Raw genomic sequence first — 14,491 nt, 5'->3', positions numbered from 1 at the left:
GGTGACAGTCCTGGTGGTACTTTGTCCGGAAAGACATCTTCATATTCCTGCAAGACATTCAAAATAGTACTCGGTAGGGTAGAGGGTAAGGCATTAGTAGAAAGAAAAGTGTCCTTGTACATAAGTACAAAGAACATGGCATCGGGTTCACTCAATGCTTTGATATCCCCCTTCCTAGCCATCATTACGAAACCCTCTTTTCCCGGTTTCTGGGTTCGTTGCAGCTGTGGGGTTTGATTTGGCTGTGGACACTCTTCCTTACTATTTTTGTGGCTCACTCGCAAGTGGTGCTCGCTCTCGCGCTGTTTCTTCCTGATATCATCTTTCAAAATTTCTTCCGGTGTCAAAGGAAGCAAGGAAATTCGCTCTCCTTTGTACACAAAAGACAGCTTGTTGGTCCGTCCAAAAATCTGAACATCACGATCATATAGCCATGGTCGACCGAGCAGCAACTGGCAGGCTTGCATAGGCACCACGTCGCACTCCACATGATCATTGTATTTACCAACAGAGAATGGTACAGTCACAGTATGACTGACACGCAGCGCACCACAATCATTAAGCCACTGCATCTTGTATGGACTAGGATGACGCCGTGGTTTCAGTCCCAATCTGTCCACCAATTCTTGGCTAGCAATATTGTTGCAGCTGCCATTATCAACGATGATGCGACACACCTTATCTTTGATTAGTCCACGGGTATGGAACAAATTATGTCGCTGCCCATTGTCTGCCTTTTCTGCTGTTACACTAAGCACTCGTAGAGAAATAAAGCAATTATGTTCTCCTTCTTCAGGCTGGATCTCATTCCTTTCCTCCTCAATTTCTTCATCACATATCGGTCCAGCATCTTCCGGATCACTCTCGGATTCCCATTCACCTTTCTCATTCAACAACATGGTCCTCTTGCTTGGGCATTGGGCAGCAATGTGCCCACGGCCGTGGCATTTATGGCATACAATTTCTCTGCTTCGAGAAGAAGATGTAGCTCCCGAGACATTGCTTTGGGCTGCTGAACTTGCAGCGGGTCGCTGCTGAGTTGTTGGTGATGACGCTGTGGAGGCTGCCATCTTCGATGGAACAAATGATTGAGAAGACTTGGCTGCAGCGCCTTGAGATCGTCCACCACCATAGGAAGTACTTGACTGCTGTTTGCGCCATGGGGCAGCAATAGAATGACTGCCATAAGATTTGCCACGTGACTCTTGCTGAATCTTCTGCTCTGTTCGCATAGCTTGATCAACAAGATCCTGCAAGGTACGATATGGAAACATCTCCACAAAACCAGAAATTTCTTCATTAAGACCTCCTAGAAATCTTGCCATTGTTGACTCTGCATCTTCTCTTATTCCAGCCCGCACCAACAGTAGCTCCATCTCCTTGAAATACTCATCAACTGATCTCTTCCCTTGCTTTAACATTTGCAACCGGTTCCTGAGATCACGCTGATAGCTAGATGGCACGAATCGCCTTCTCATCACTTGCTTCATCTCCTCCCATGTATTGATATATCCGCGTCCCAAATCACGTTGATTCTCCTGCACTTGGTTCCACCAAGTGAGAGCGTATCCAGAGAGTTCCACCGAAGCAAGATTCACACGGCGCTGAGCTGAAAGATTATGTACTCGGAATATTTGATCACACTGCTCAGCCCATTCAAGAAATTCATCAGGATTCTCCTTTCCAGTAAACTTTGGAATACTCAACTTGACACGAGCAATGTTATCTGGATTGTCATGAGGACGACGACCACGATGGTATTCCCTTTCTTCAAAATCAGCAGGCCGGCGATGATGACGCCAATCAAACCTGCCACCTTGACCGAAAGGATTTTCATCATCATGAGATCCTTCTTCATGATCTTGATCTTCAAACTCTTCGTCTTCAAAATGCACACGGCGACCATCAGCATTACACCTATGTGCGCGACGCCCACCATGGTAATTATTAAAATCAGCATGGCGACCACCAACAGATCCTTCAGGGCCATCTCCGAAACGATTGAATCCATGGCCGAAACCAGAATTCTCATCACCGGACTCCGCTCGATGATGGTCCTCTTGATCACGACGTGCTCTACGTCCTCCAGCCGCGGGAAGACGCTCATCGAGCAGCCTGCCCATGGCCTCCATGAGTGAATCAGCCATGCGACGCATCTCATCCCGTGAGACAGGGGGTTCCCTATCACCACGGTGTCCACCATGAACACTTGAATCTGAGTCTGCCATGTTAGGAGCAGCAAGAAAAAAAATGTGGAAAGAAAAAAAAAATATGTGGACACACTCGATCTCACCTCCTACTTACCCAAGTTCTTGCCTGATCTCAAGAACTGTGATGGTGCTGGTGTGACAGCTTCAACGGAGGTGGTAAAGAGGTCGTAAGGATTTCAAATCGAAAGTCCCGGTTCAGGGTTTTGGTGGAGCTATAGGTGGCTGAACAAGGAGGGCTACGGTACTGCCAATCAAGTGAAAAAGATGTGCTCAAAAAATAAAAAAAATTGCTGCTATCAAGATTACCACCAACTTGGATATGAAAACTGAAAATTTCAGCAACCAACCGTAACACAAAATTCTTCAGAATCTTTTCACTTGTGCTCTCTCCTTTTTTTTACTGTATTCTTTCTTTCTTCTTTTTTTTTACTATTCTTTTTTTTATAACACTAACAGGGGTGCTGATTACAAAAGATATATGTAAACGGTGGTGACTAGCAACTGGAAGAACACAAACACAAGATAACAGTACCGTCAAAAGGGCTATAGGTTTTTTTTTAGGCTTTGGACTATAGGACAAACAAATATATGTAAAAGATAAACACAGGGATGAATATGTGGATGGTGAAAACTGTAACAGATTGAAAAGGGTGGGAGGGTGGGTGAAAAAAAAAATGAACCTACCGTGACAACGATAGCTCTGATTACCACATGATATGCACCGAATTGGTTCGGCGAATTGGCCCGATCTTCACGACAGTAGGTTTTGGTAACGGGGATAACTTGCTGAAAAAAATTCAGCGGCGTAAAAGGCTTTACACCTGGCCAAGGTTGGATGCGACCAAGCGACGAGGAGAGAGACACCGAAACCGCGAAGACTTCGACTCGATCTCCGAACGACCGCAGAACCACAACCGGAGCTAATCCACACAAGACGGGGCAGCCGTACTGGAACCCACAGAGCACGAATTAGTGGATCTCAGAGAGATCTCTCCACAAGTTCAAGAAGAACAAGGAAGAACAAGGGTTGAGTAAGACACTCAAGCAGCTCGGCTGCAAATATCACTGGAATAATCTTAATTCATCAAAGTTGTTCTTGGCTTACAAATAAGGGGTATTTATACTAATAACTAGTCTCTAAAAATAGATGTGAACTGAAAGAGCCACGTGGGAAGGTGGAAGGCCAACTGGTTTGATCATTCATGCAGTGGTCGTCAATCTCCCGCATGTCTTCTGGCCTTTTGAGTGGTCTTCAATGTTTTAATCATAACTCCACCTAGGAACATCCAAAAGACGCGGGACCAGATGCGTTGGAAAGCTAATTTGATAACCTTTCACACCATGTGTAGCATGCTTCACGAAATATTGTAGAGCGATACAGTTTCTCACGGGAACTTGGATATCAGGCTGACTATTGATCTTCTGAACAGTCTGCACCAAAAGCACTTGGCTGCCAAGCTGGAAGCTCTAAAGCACTCCGCACTTAGTGGCATTAGAAGGTTGACTTCAACACCTTTCCAACAAGTACTCATGGACCTTCACAGCTTCTATGAATCAAGAGATATGACTGTTTCTTCATGACAGTTCTGCCAGGCCGAACTGGTTCGACGTAGTTCTCCTCTCTGGTTCAGTCTCGGCGTGTCCTTGTCATCCTCCTTGGTGAACCTGAGTAATAGCAACATGCACGATTTAGGAAGTATATAATTCTCATTAATAAATGGAATTTCACAAAGTAGCGCGTGCACCTCTTGTTGTAGCTGTTTAGCTCGGCTACGAGTAATTGGTCCATCGAAGACATGAGCTGGTGCAGCTTGACTTGATGATTGTTCCATCTTGCTTGATGTAGTCGGTATACTTGATGGTGTGGTCGGCGTGGGCATATCAAAGGGACTGCAATTGTTGGGACCAACACTTACATATATGAATTCTTTGTAAAGGCCTCGTAGCGTCCCTATGCAGTTATATTCTTTGTAAAGGCCTCGTAGCGTCCCTATGCAGTTAGTGGCGGCGCCAGGGGTATGCCCCTGTATGCCTAGGCATACCCAAGATTTGGAGAAAAATACTAATACGTATTCATAGATGTATACTACTTCTTACATCCTATAAAGAGTGTAGTTTTAGAAAATTTCAGGTACATTACTCATGCGAAGAAATGACTTTGTTACCCCTAATTACTTCTACCAATTGTGATTGAAAACCGTGTTATTTATTTGGTTTTCTGGATCCTCAATGAATGCATACACATTGGAACTAGAAAAGTAATATCTACTGAATATTTTATTGGTTCTATACGTTTCCTATGCAATGCTTTCTTGGTATACTTGGTATTGCTTTAATTAGATGGATCTCATAACAAGCTAAAACTATACTCTTTATGGGACAAAATTTGAAAGCCAAAAACTACACTTATTTTGGGATGGAGAGAGTATCATATACAACTTATAGTCTCAATTCAACAAAGCCTAGCAAAAAAAGCCCAACATGCAAAAGAATTGCTCTCTCTGTCTCTTTGCTTGCAGCTCGCCTCGAGCCCCTGTCCCCCGGCTCTCTGTCTTCTCTAGTGCGCCTCCGGCCCTCGGCCCTCCGCCTGTCCCCCAAACCGGCGTTACAGTTCGGCTCCCTCCTCCCTCCCTCCCCATCTCAGCAACGGCAACTCCGGCGTGGCAGACCGCAGGCGCCTCGCCATCCCAGCGCCAGCGCCCCAGCACCAGCATGAAGGAGGCTGGCACTATTTATTATTATGGATTTGTTATGGCCGTGATAACTTAATTGTCCATTATATTGTGTATTAGCTTCGATTTTTTTTATGTCTGGCATACCCAGCCGCAAATTCCTGGCTCCGCCACTGTATGCAGTCACACCTAAGGAAGTGTGATAACGTGCTTGGCCGGCACATGCATGGTTGGGTTCAAAGTTCTTCGGAATTTTTACGCGAATTGTGGTGAAAGTGTACAACCTCTGCAGAGTTAAAACTAACCAGTTAGCCGTGCTCACGGTCAAGAGCGGCTTGAACCCTCACATGATTAATAAACTTAAAGATGGATTTAAATCACTTTCTGGTTATTTCTTGTGGCCTTGCTGAGTACCAACCATAAGTGTACTCACCCTTGCTTACTGCTGCTCAGAAGGAGAAAGTTGTGGTGAAGTCTTTTGAAGATGTTGCTGAGTTCTAGGCGTACGCAACCCCCAGTTGATTGCCTGTGAAGTTTGAAGCCTTCATTTCTAGGATAAGCTGTATAACACTGATAGTCTTTTAATTGTTTTATTTTCTCTTTTACGTGACACTGTTGCTGATTATTCACTTACAATGTCTCTATATGTATGAAACTTGATCCTGGCATACATATAGTTATGCATTCGGTTTTGTCCTTAAAACCGGGTGTGACAACTCACCGGTTAAACCGACGATGATATCAAGAGCGTCGGTACAATTGATCAAGTAGCCAGTGGAGCAGTAACGGCTAGTAGCTGGGAAAAAGCATTCACCGGTTGAACCGGTGATGACAAAACTGGAGCATTGGATCAACCGCGTTCAGGAATTCTGTCAGACTTTCCCAACGGCTCTTTTGGGGTGTGTGGGCTATATATACCCCCAAGGCCGGTTGCTGCATATGGTTGGATGCCAAAAAGGTTGAAGGAAGTGTTGCCCAAGCAAATCATCATCTCCAACCATCCTAGCAAAGCTTAGTGTCATATCTAGCTTGTGAGAAACTTTGAGAGAGTGCTTTGTGCACTTGTATAGGCTTAGTTCTTGAGAGAGCTAGCTTAAGAGAAGTCTTGCCGAGGCAAGCAAAGCATTCCCGTCGGCGACCCTCCGACTTGGTGTGGAGCGGTGCCGACACTTTGTACGGGGGAAGAGGAGACCCCCTCCTTGGTGGAGAAGCTCCGTAGTGGATTTCGGCCGGGTGACCGAGAGAGACGGTGGCGGTGCACGACACTCAGTGTCTTGTGGGTACTTGCCTTTGCTTGCCGGTGCGCCTTGGTGGCCTAGTGCAAGACGATGATTGGAAGAGCCTCGGTGTCCCATGGACGTAGGCGTTTGAGCGGAACCACGTTACATGACCATGTTTACTCGGGAGTTTGCATCCCTCTTGCCCTTACCTCTTTACTTATCGTATTACATTTCCGCATTTACTCTATCTTGCGTGCCTTCACTTTCCTAGTTAGTTTGATTAGGATTGGCTATAGGTTGCAAGTCTTTTTGGGGTAAGTAGATAGTAGTATAGATAAATCTTAGTCAAAACTAGCATGTGTAGGACGTGTTAGGTTTATCTTATGCAAGTAGTTTGAGCCCTAGGTTAGAAAGCGAATTAGCGACCCTATTCACCCCCTCCCCCTCTAGGGTCGTACACCCCGGTGATCCTTACAATTGGTATTAAAGCCTGGTCACACACCTTTTACGAGGATTAGCCAATTCCATTGGTAAATTTGTGAGAAAGCTCGTAGGAGACCCGTCGACTTCACCGTCGAGTGAGTATCATGTCTGGGGAAGGGATGAGTACCGATAGGGCTCCATTTTTCGATGGCACGGGTTTTCCTCGATGGAAAGTGCTTATGCAAGCACATCTCCAAGCCCGTTGGCTTAATGTTTGGCGTGTCACCGAATTAGGCAAGAAAAATGAGACTAAGGCCGAGAGACAATATGATGCCATTTCAAAATCAATTCTATTGTCTTCTCTATGTGATAGCGTGTTTAATCGTGTTTATGCTTGTGAAGATGCTCATAAGCTATGGACGCAAATCGTCGAGAATCATGAGGGCACAAAGGATGTTGCCAATCAAAAATATCATATTCTCGGCGAGGAGCTTAGTAGCTTTAAACAACTTCCAAATGAAAATGCTCATGACATGTACTCACGATTAAATATTCTTGTCAATGAAATTAATGCCTTAGGTCTCAATCAAGTTTAGGGTTGGGAGATTAACCGGAAGATCCTCCGAAGCCTTCGCAAGCCCGATTACGACATCATCAACTCACTCTTGCAAAAAGAAGACTTGGTCAAGCTTACACCAAACCAAGTCATCAATCAAACCATCGCCCATGAATATAGTATGGGGATGACAAAGAAGAAGGAGCAAGAGTCCACCTCTTCTTCAAGCCACAAGAGTCTCGCCGCCAAGCACTCATGCAAGCACCAACCAAGGCGACAAGACTCATCAAGCTCAAGTGAACAAAAAGAAGAGGATGAGGAAGATAGTGATGATGAATCAAGTTCAAGTGATGAAGAATATCCAAGGGCCGTGCTATACCACCACCACAAGATTGCCGAGCATGTACATGAGCTCTATGAGCTTGGGTACAAAACACTCATTAGAGGGAGTGCGGTTGGGATGGAGAAGATGGCAAAGAAAAAGAACAAGTCAAGACCCCAAGCTCTCTCTGCCATCTACAAGCCCAAGAAAAGTGGTGAAACCTCAAGTCACAAGAAAAATTCCAAGAGCTCCACCACCCATCACCCTCGGAGATCATCACCACCTCCCATGTGTCTTATGGTACAAGATAATAACGATTTAAGTGATGACTCCTCCTCCAATAATGAATTCGATGTTGAAACTGATGAAATTAGTAAGATGATGACACTTCTCCATAATCAACAAGAACATCTCACTAAACAAAATAAAGAAATCAAAGCTCTCAAGACTAAAGAAAAACTTCATGCCTCATTTGTCTCAATATATGAGAACTTGCTAAACAAATACAATTTGTTAGACAATGAGCATGAAGAGCTTAAAATGAAATATAAGAGTCTTGAATCTAAAAGTGAATCATCATCGGATAAATCATTTCCTTGCAATATTCCTTGTGCTATTCCCATTGTCAAGGTAGATGCGTCTACCTCTTGTGATCTAACCCCTTGCAATGAGGATGTGGTTGTAGAAACATGTGATGATCTCATTGCCAAGGAGAATGGTGAGCTCAAGCAAGAGGTAGAAAGGCTATATACGGACTTGAGGCGGCTCAAAGAAAAGTACACTCAAGAGCAAGCCTAACCTTCTCAAGATAACACCTCCGTGGGCGTGAAGAAGCTTGAGAAGGGAGAAACTGTGACTTGCTTCAAGTGTTGCAAAGAAGGCCACAAGTCCTACCAATGCAAGGAGAAAGAGGGCAAAGAAAATGGCAAGCCCAAGAACTTGAACAAGAGCAAGAAGGGACACAAGAAGGCTAAGGAGATCAAGAAAAACACATCTCCAAACTTGAAGGCGTCATACATGTACACCAAGCCCACCCACAAGAACAAGCAAAAGAGCAACCACTACATACTTGAAAAGAAGAAGAATGGCAAGGTGGTAGCTCATGTCATGGGGTGGAGAACATATGGATGGAACCGGCCTATTTGGGTGCCCAAGGATATTATTCATACCATGGATGGCTCTCAAAAGGTTTGGGTCCCTAAAACTTAGGCGCCAAACAAGCACAGCGGGGAATTTGGAGGCTTGGCAAGGTTTGGGATGCATGAGTAGGGATGTATCATGCAAAGTTGAATTAAAGCCAAGTTATGGATTAAAGATTAGTGACCCAAATTTCCCTCCCCTACATATGAGGTAATGAGCAAGGTAAAAGGATGATCTCAATTCATTTGATATCCTTCATGCATCATTGTAGCTCAATGCCTCTCTAGGATTGCATGATCTTATCTTTACTATTGGTATCTTTCATTTGATATGCCTTCCTAAAAATTTCACATGGTAGGTTATGCATGCCTTATTCATATCTTGTTGTAACCTACATGAGCTTAATTGATTCTCTCACATGGCATATGTCTTCCATAGCATATCTTGAATTTGATATCTCTCATATTCGTGGTAAAAATGCTTTTGATATCAATTGCTTGCTTATGATGCCTTGATTAGCAAGTTATGAAGTTAAATCCCCATTATGTGAATTACAAGTGCATACATTTGTTTAAAGTGATTCAAACACTAATGCACACATTTAGGGGGAGCTAACTCTATAACTTACGTTTGTGTGACTAATATGCTTTACAAGTGCTATTTGTTGTAGTCACCTAGAGCTATCTCCATGAGTTCAAATTTCTTTTGAACACTACCCCTACAAGTCACAATTGGCATCACAATTGGTGTTAAGATGAGAAGTGCCACAAGCTTTGAAAAAGGGGGAGTTTGTTCAAACAAAGGGAGATATGCCAAATTTAGTGGGTATAACACTCTATCACTAGTAAATTCCTTTTGCTACTTATGCTCCTTGCTATTAGTGGTTATGGAGCTTTTAGGTGTTTGATGACAAAGGGGGGGGATGTACTCTAAAAGTAAGCAAATAGTTTGGAGTAAATGATGCCATTAGCAAGGGGGAGGAATGGAAAAGTGCAATGCAAAAGGATGCATGGTGATAGGGGGAGGTACTTAGTCAATATGGGGGAGAAGTATAATTTGATGATCCCATGGACTAAGGTACAAAAATTTTCATTGGTCATATGGTTCAAACCACACAATTGTCTTACATTGGCCACAAGCCATTGTTTCACAATTGCTATCAAGCCGGAAGCATTTCGTCCTATGGACTAATCAAATGCCGGTGGCTTTTAAAATGAGCATTGAAATGTCATCCGAGCAAGCTAAGTAGTTTCTAACTTTCCAATTTGGTACCAATTTCTTATTCTTGCAATTCATCTTGCTTGCTCTGGTTGGGTTGTCATCAATCACTAAAAAGGGGGAGATTATAGTGAAAATGGCCTCTCATGCCATATTTCAATATAATGTTTTGGCGATTGATGACACACAATACTTGGACTAATATATATGTTAAAATGATCATTATCAGGCTTATAGGTCCAAGGGATGAAAAGATACAAAACCCCGAAGAAATCAGGTCGAAAGGACAAAGACAGAGGTAATTTGCACTCACCGGTTAAACCGACGTGAGGCAAATTACACTCACCGGTGCAATGGGCTCAGTAGAGACCAAATCAACAGAGTGCACCGGATGAACCGACGATGGGAAAAGATGTATCATTGGTGCAACGGATCCAGAAGCGAAGGCTAGGGTTCAGCACCGGTTAGACCGGCGATGCTCAAATTGAGCGTCGGTGCAGTTGTCCAGAGACTCCATTTTTGGGGGTTTCTGAGCTTGCACTCACCGGTTAAACCGACAATGATTTCAAGAGCGTCGGTACAATTGATCAAGTAGCCGTTGGAGCAGTAACGGCCAGTAGCTGGAAAAAAGCATTCACCGGTTGAACCGGTGATGACAAAATTGGAGCGTCGGATCAACTGGCGTTCAGGAATTCTGTCAGCCTTTCCCAACGGCTCTTTTGGGGGGTGTGGGCTATATATACCCCCCAAGGCCGGTTGCTGCATATGGTTGGATGCCAAAAAGTTGAAGGAAGTGTTGCCCAAGCAAATCATCATCTCCTACCATCCTAGCAAAACTTAGTGTCATATCTAGCTTGTGAGAAGCTTTGAGAGAGTGCTTTGTGCACTTGTATAGGCTTAGTTCTTGAGAGAGCTAGCTTAAGAGAAGTCTTGCCGAGGCAAGCAAAGCATTCCCGTCGACGACCCTCCGACTTGGTGTGGAGCGGTCCCGACACTTTGTACGGGGGAAGAGGAGACCCCCTCCTTGGTGGAGAAGCTCCGTAGTGGATTTCGGCCGTGTGACCGAGAGAGACGGTGGCGGTGCACGAGATTCGGTGTCTTGTGGGCACTTGCCTTTGCTTGCCGGTGCGCCTTGGTGGCCTAGTGCAAGACGGTGATCGGAAGAGCCTCGGTGTCCCGTGGACGTAGGCGTTTGAGCGGAACCACGTTACATGACCGTGTCTACTCGGTAGTTTGCATCCCTCTTGCCCTTACCTCTTTACTTACCGTATTACGTTTCTGCATTTACTCTATCTTGCGTGCCTTCACTTTCCTAGTTAGTTTGATTAGGATTGGCTATAGGTTGCAAGTCTTTTTGGGGTAAGTAGAGAGTAGTATAGATAAACCTTAGTCATAACTAGCATGTGTAGGACGTGTTAGGTTTATCTTATGCAATTAGTTTGAGCCCTAGGTTAGAAAGCGAATTAGCGACTCTATTCACCCCCCTCCCCTTCTAGGGTCGTACACCCTGGTGATCCTTACAGCGGTGGCGGCGGGGGTCGAGGAGTGGGGAACCGGGGAGGGTTCGGCGGCCAAGGGAGGCGACCGGAAGCAGGGGAGGAGGGCGAGGGGCGGAGGGCTGCGGGGCGGCGGCTAGGAACGCTAGGGTTAGGGTTAAGGGAGGGGGCGGGGGAGGTCGGGGTAGGGTGCGCTGGGGGCGGGAGGCTGTAGCGAGGGTGGCGCGGCAGGGGGTTTTTGCAAAAATATATGGACGGCGGGTTTGAATAAAAGAACTTGAAGGGTCTATTCGCAAAAAGACCAAGGAACGGCGTGGATCGACTCCCTGCGACTGATCGGACGGCCCGCATCGGGCGTCTTCTCCTATGGCGCCACGCGTCGCCACCGGGGGAAGGGAGCGCAGAGAGGGCTCCCTCTCCACGGTGTATAGGAGTTAGAGTATATGAGGTACATATACAACTATGCCTACTTTGTCTGTTCTTTATGATGAAAATTGTCAATACTTTGTATCATTTATGCATTCAGAGCAAACATCACGGGGCAGACAAAGTATTTTTTTTTCATAACAAAGAACAGCCCAATAAGTGCTCTCAAAAGAAAAAAAAACAGCAGTGAGTACAAATGTACAAATGTAGAAGAAGAAAAAAAATCATAATACTGCCCATGCATCGGGGATAAATGAATCAAGTAGCAGTACTACATGACGTTGACTGCTATTATTCTCGTGCCCATTCTAATTTCTAAGGACAAGCCTACGCATCGAAAACAACCGACACGGCCGCATTGTTCAGCCCCAAATCTTCAAACGTCGCGCCGCCACCGCCCTGCAGCGCCTCGAAGCCGCCGCGGGCGAACCGCATGATGCGGAACGCCTTGTGCTGTTCCTCCGCCTCCCCTCCGCCGTGCCCGTGCCCGGCCAACCTGCAGAACGCGAAGAGCGACACCACCCTCCGCCTGCAGCCGAACTCCTTGGCGACGGTGGTGCCGTCGGGGAACCTGATCCTCACCTTGTACATCTTCTCGCCTTCCATGAGCTCGTCGGCGGCGGCGGCGGGCGCGTCGGTCTCGGCCACAGGTACAGCTGGTTCTTGCTCGCTGCAGCTGGCATCGGCAGGTGCAGAGATCTCTGGCGCTGCCGGCTCTTGTTCGACGGCTGCAGCGGCGGATGCAGGCGGTGCCAGCCGTTCCTGCCCGCCGCCCGCAACCGCAGGCGCGGCGGAGGTTCTCTGGACGAACTTGGGCATGGACATCGTGCTCGGTTTGGATTTCGTGTACCCGTCGACGTACTCCATGAACTCGTCAGGCGTCATGGCGCCGCTCCGCTTGTCCAGCAGCTGCCCCGTGATGGGATCCAGGACGAGCACGGCGGGCAGCTGGTCGTCTTCAAGCTTGTAGAACGAGGCCACCTTGGCGCACTCGTCCAGGTGCAGGTAGCTGCTCCTCTTCTGGACCAGGAAGAAGACGAAGCCGCCCCTGACCACGTTCTTGACCCGCTCGTCCGACCACAGGTCGCGGTTGTGCAGCTGCGACTGGAAGTCGCCGGCGCCGCTGCGGGTCTGGAGGTTGACGAGCAGGAACTGGTCCTCCCTCGCCGCGCGCACCTTGGCGTCGTGGAAGGACCCGTCGCACATCAGGTCGAACGGGGGCCGGTACATCTCCGCCAGCGAGTTCTGTTGCGGCCGCCGCGCCGGCTGCGGCTGCTCCCCGCCCTCCTCTGTGCCGTCCTCCGCTAGAGACGCGTCGTAGTAGGAGTAGTCGTCTTCTTCCATGTCGGTCCCGTAGCCGTCGTCGCTCATCTCGTTGTCACTGTAGCTTATATTGCTGCACTGATCGTTGTCGTCTTCGTTGCTGCCGCCCATGCGGCCGTCGTCCACGTTTTCCCCTCCGGCTTGCCCGCCATAGCCGGGCTCCGCTTCACCCCACCCGGTCGGCTCAATCTCGCCGGGTTCCGCGTCTCCCTCTCCCCACCCGGTCGCTTCAACGTGGTGGTCGTCGTTTTCCTCCTCCTTCTCCTCAATCAACACCTCCTCCTCGGGCAAGATCGGGGCCGGCGCACCTGAGGGGCCGCCGGTGCTGAAGTAGATATTGATCGCATCGTCGAGGTTCCAGCGGCACGAGCCGAGGTGCTGCACGGCGTGCGCCTGTGACTCGCAGGACGTGATCTCCATGAACGTGGAGACCATCTGTTTGTCCATCTTGATCGTCGGTTAGCGCGGCCGGCGGCGGCGCTCCTCCCGAACTAGGGCTCGCAGTCGCAGCAAGAGCCTCTCTTTCCGTTTGATCTTTGGGGGTTTGCCTTTATTTTATTGCGCCTCGTCTCGACGAAGGTCCGAGTCGGACTGGACTCCAGGGCCCGGCTGAATTGGAGTGACATTTTTTTTAAAGCCTCAACTAGGTACAAACTGTAAACTGTAGTATCTGTACTCACACCACACACTCTCTATCTAATTAGAAACTATAATCTATACACACATAGTGCAATGACATACATGTGACGATGGACACGTCATCCCATTGTAGTCCACCGACGCTTGAGGCTCCTCCAGAAAAAAATCTGAAAAAATCCCGGCCAGGTGCGGTGCGGGGTTCGAACCCCCGCCGGCTGCCTCCCATCTCGGGGTGCTTGCCACTAGGCCATAGGCCATTTTTTTTAAAGCCTCAACTAGGTACAAACTATAGTATCTGTACTCACACCACACACCACACACTCTCTATCTAATTAGAAACTACAATCTATACACACACGTCTGCCGAGTGCAATGACAGACACGTCATCACATACTCCCTATCTAATTAGAAACTACAACCTATACACACACGCCTGCTGAGTGCAATGACGGACACATCATCCCATTGGACTCACGCCTGCTACTCACACCACACACTCTCTATCTAATTAGAAACTACAATCTATACACACACGTCTGCCGAGTGCAATGACAGACACGTCATCACATACTCCCTATCTAATTAGAAACTACAACCTATACACACACGCCTACTGAGTGCAATGACGGACACATCATCCCATTGGACTCACGCCTGCTGAGTGCAATGACGGACACGTCATCCCATTGTAGTCCACCGGCGCTTGAGGCTCCTCGAGTAAAAAATCTGGAAAAATCCCGGCCAAGTGCGGTGCGGTGCGGTGCGGGGTTCGAACCCCCGCCGGCTGCCTCCCATCCCGGGGAGCTTGCCACTAGGCCATTGGCCCGTCCGCTGAATTGGAGTGA

At 47.4% G+C, this 14,491-nt stretch overlaps 1 protein-coding gene across 1 annotated transcript; it reads right to left on the bottom strand.

Moving 5' to 3' along the window:
- Positions 1-12,010: 12,010 nt before the first annotated feature.
- On the bottom strand, positions 12,011-13,453 carry LOC120653658 (plant UBX domain-containing protein 7-like). Its single transcript, XM_039931354.1, has one exon. It carries the CDS (start codon positions 13,451-13,453, stop codon positions 12,011-12,013), a length of 1,443 nt encoding a protein of 480 aa, XP_039787288.1.
- Between the last annotated feature and the right edge of the window lie 1,038 nt (positions 13,454-14,491).

Source organism: Panicum virgatum, chromosome 1N (genome assembly GCF_016808335.1).
Source record: "Panicum virgatum strain AP13 chromosome 1N, P.virgatum_v5, whole genome shotgun sequence".
NCBI lineage: Eukaryota > Viridiplantae > Streptophyta > Magnoliopsida > Poales > Poaceae > Panicum > Panicum virgatum.
This window is presented reverse-complemented; position numbering and strand designations above follow the sequence as displayed.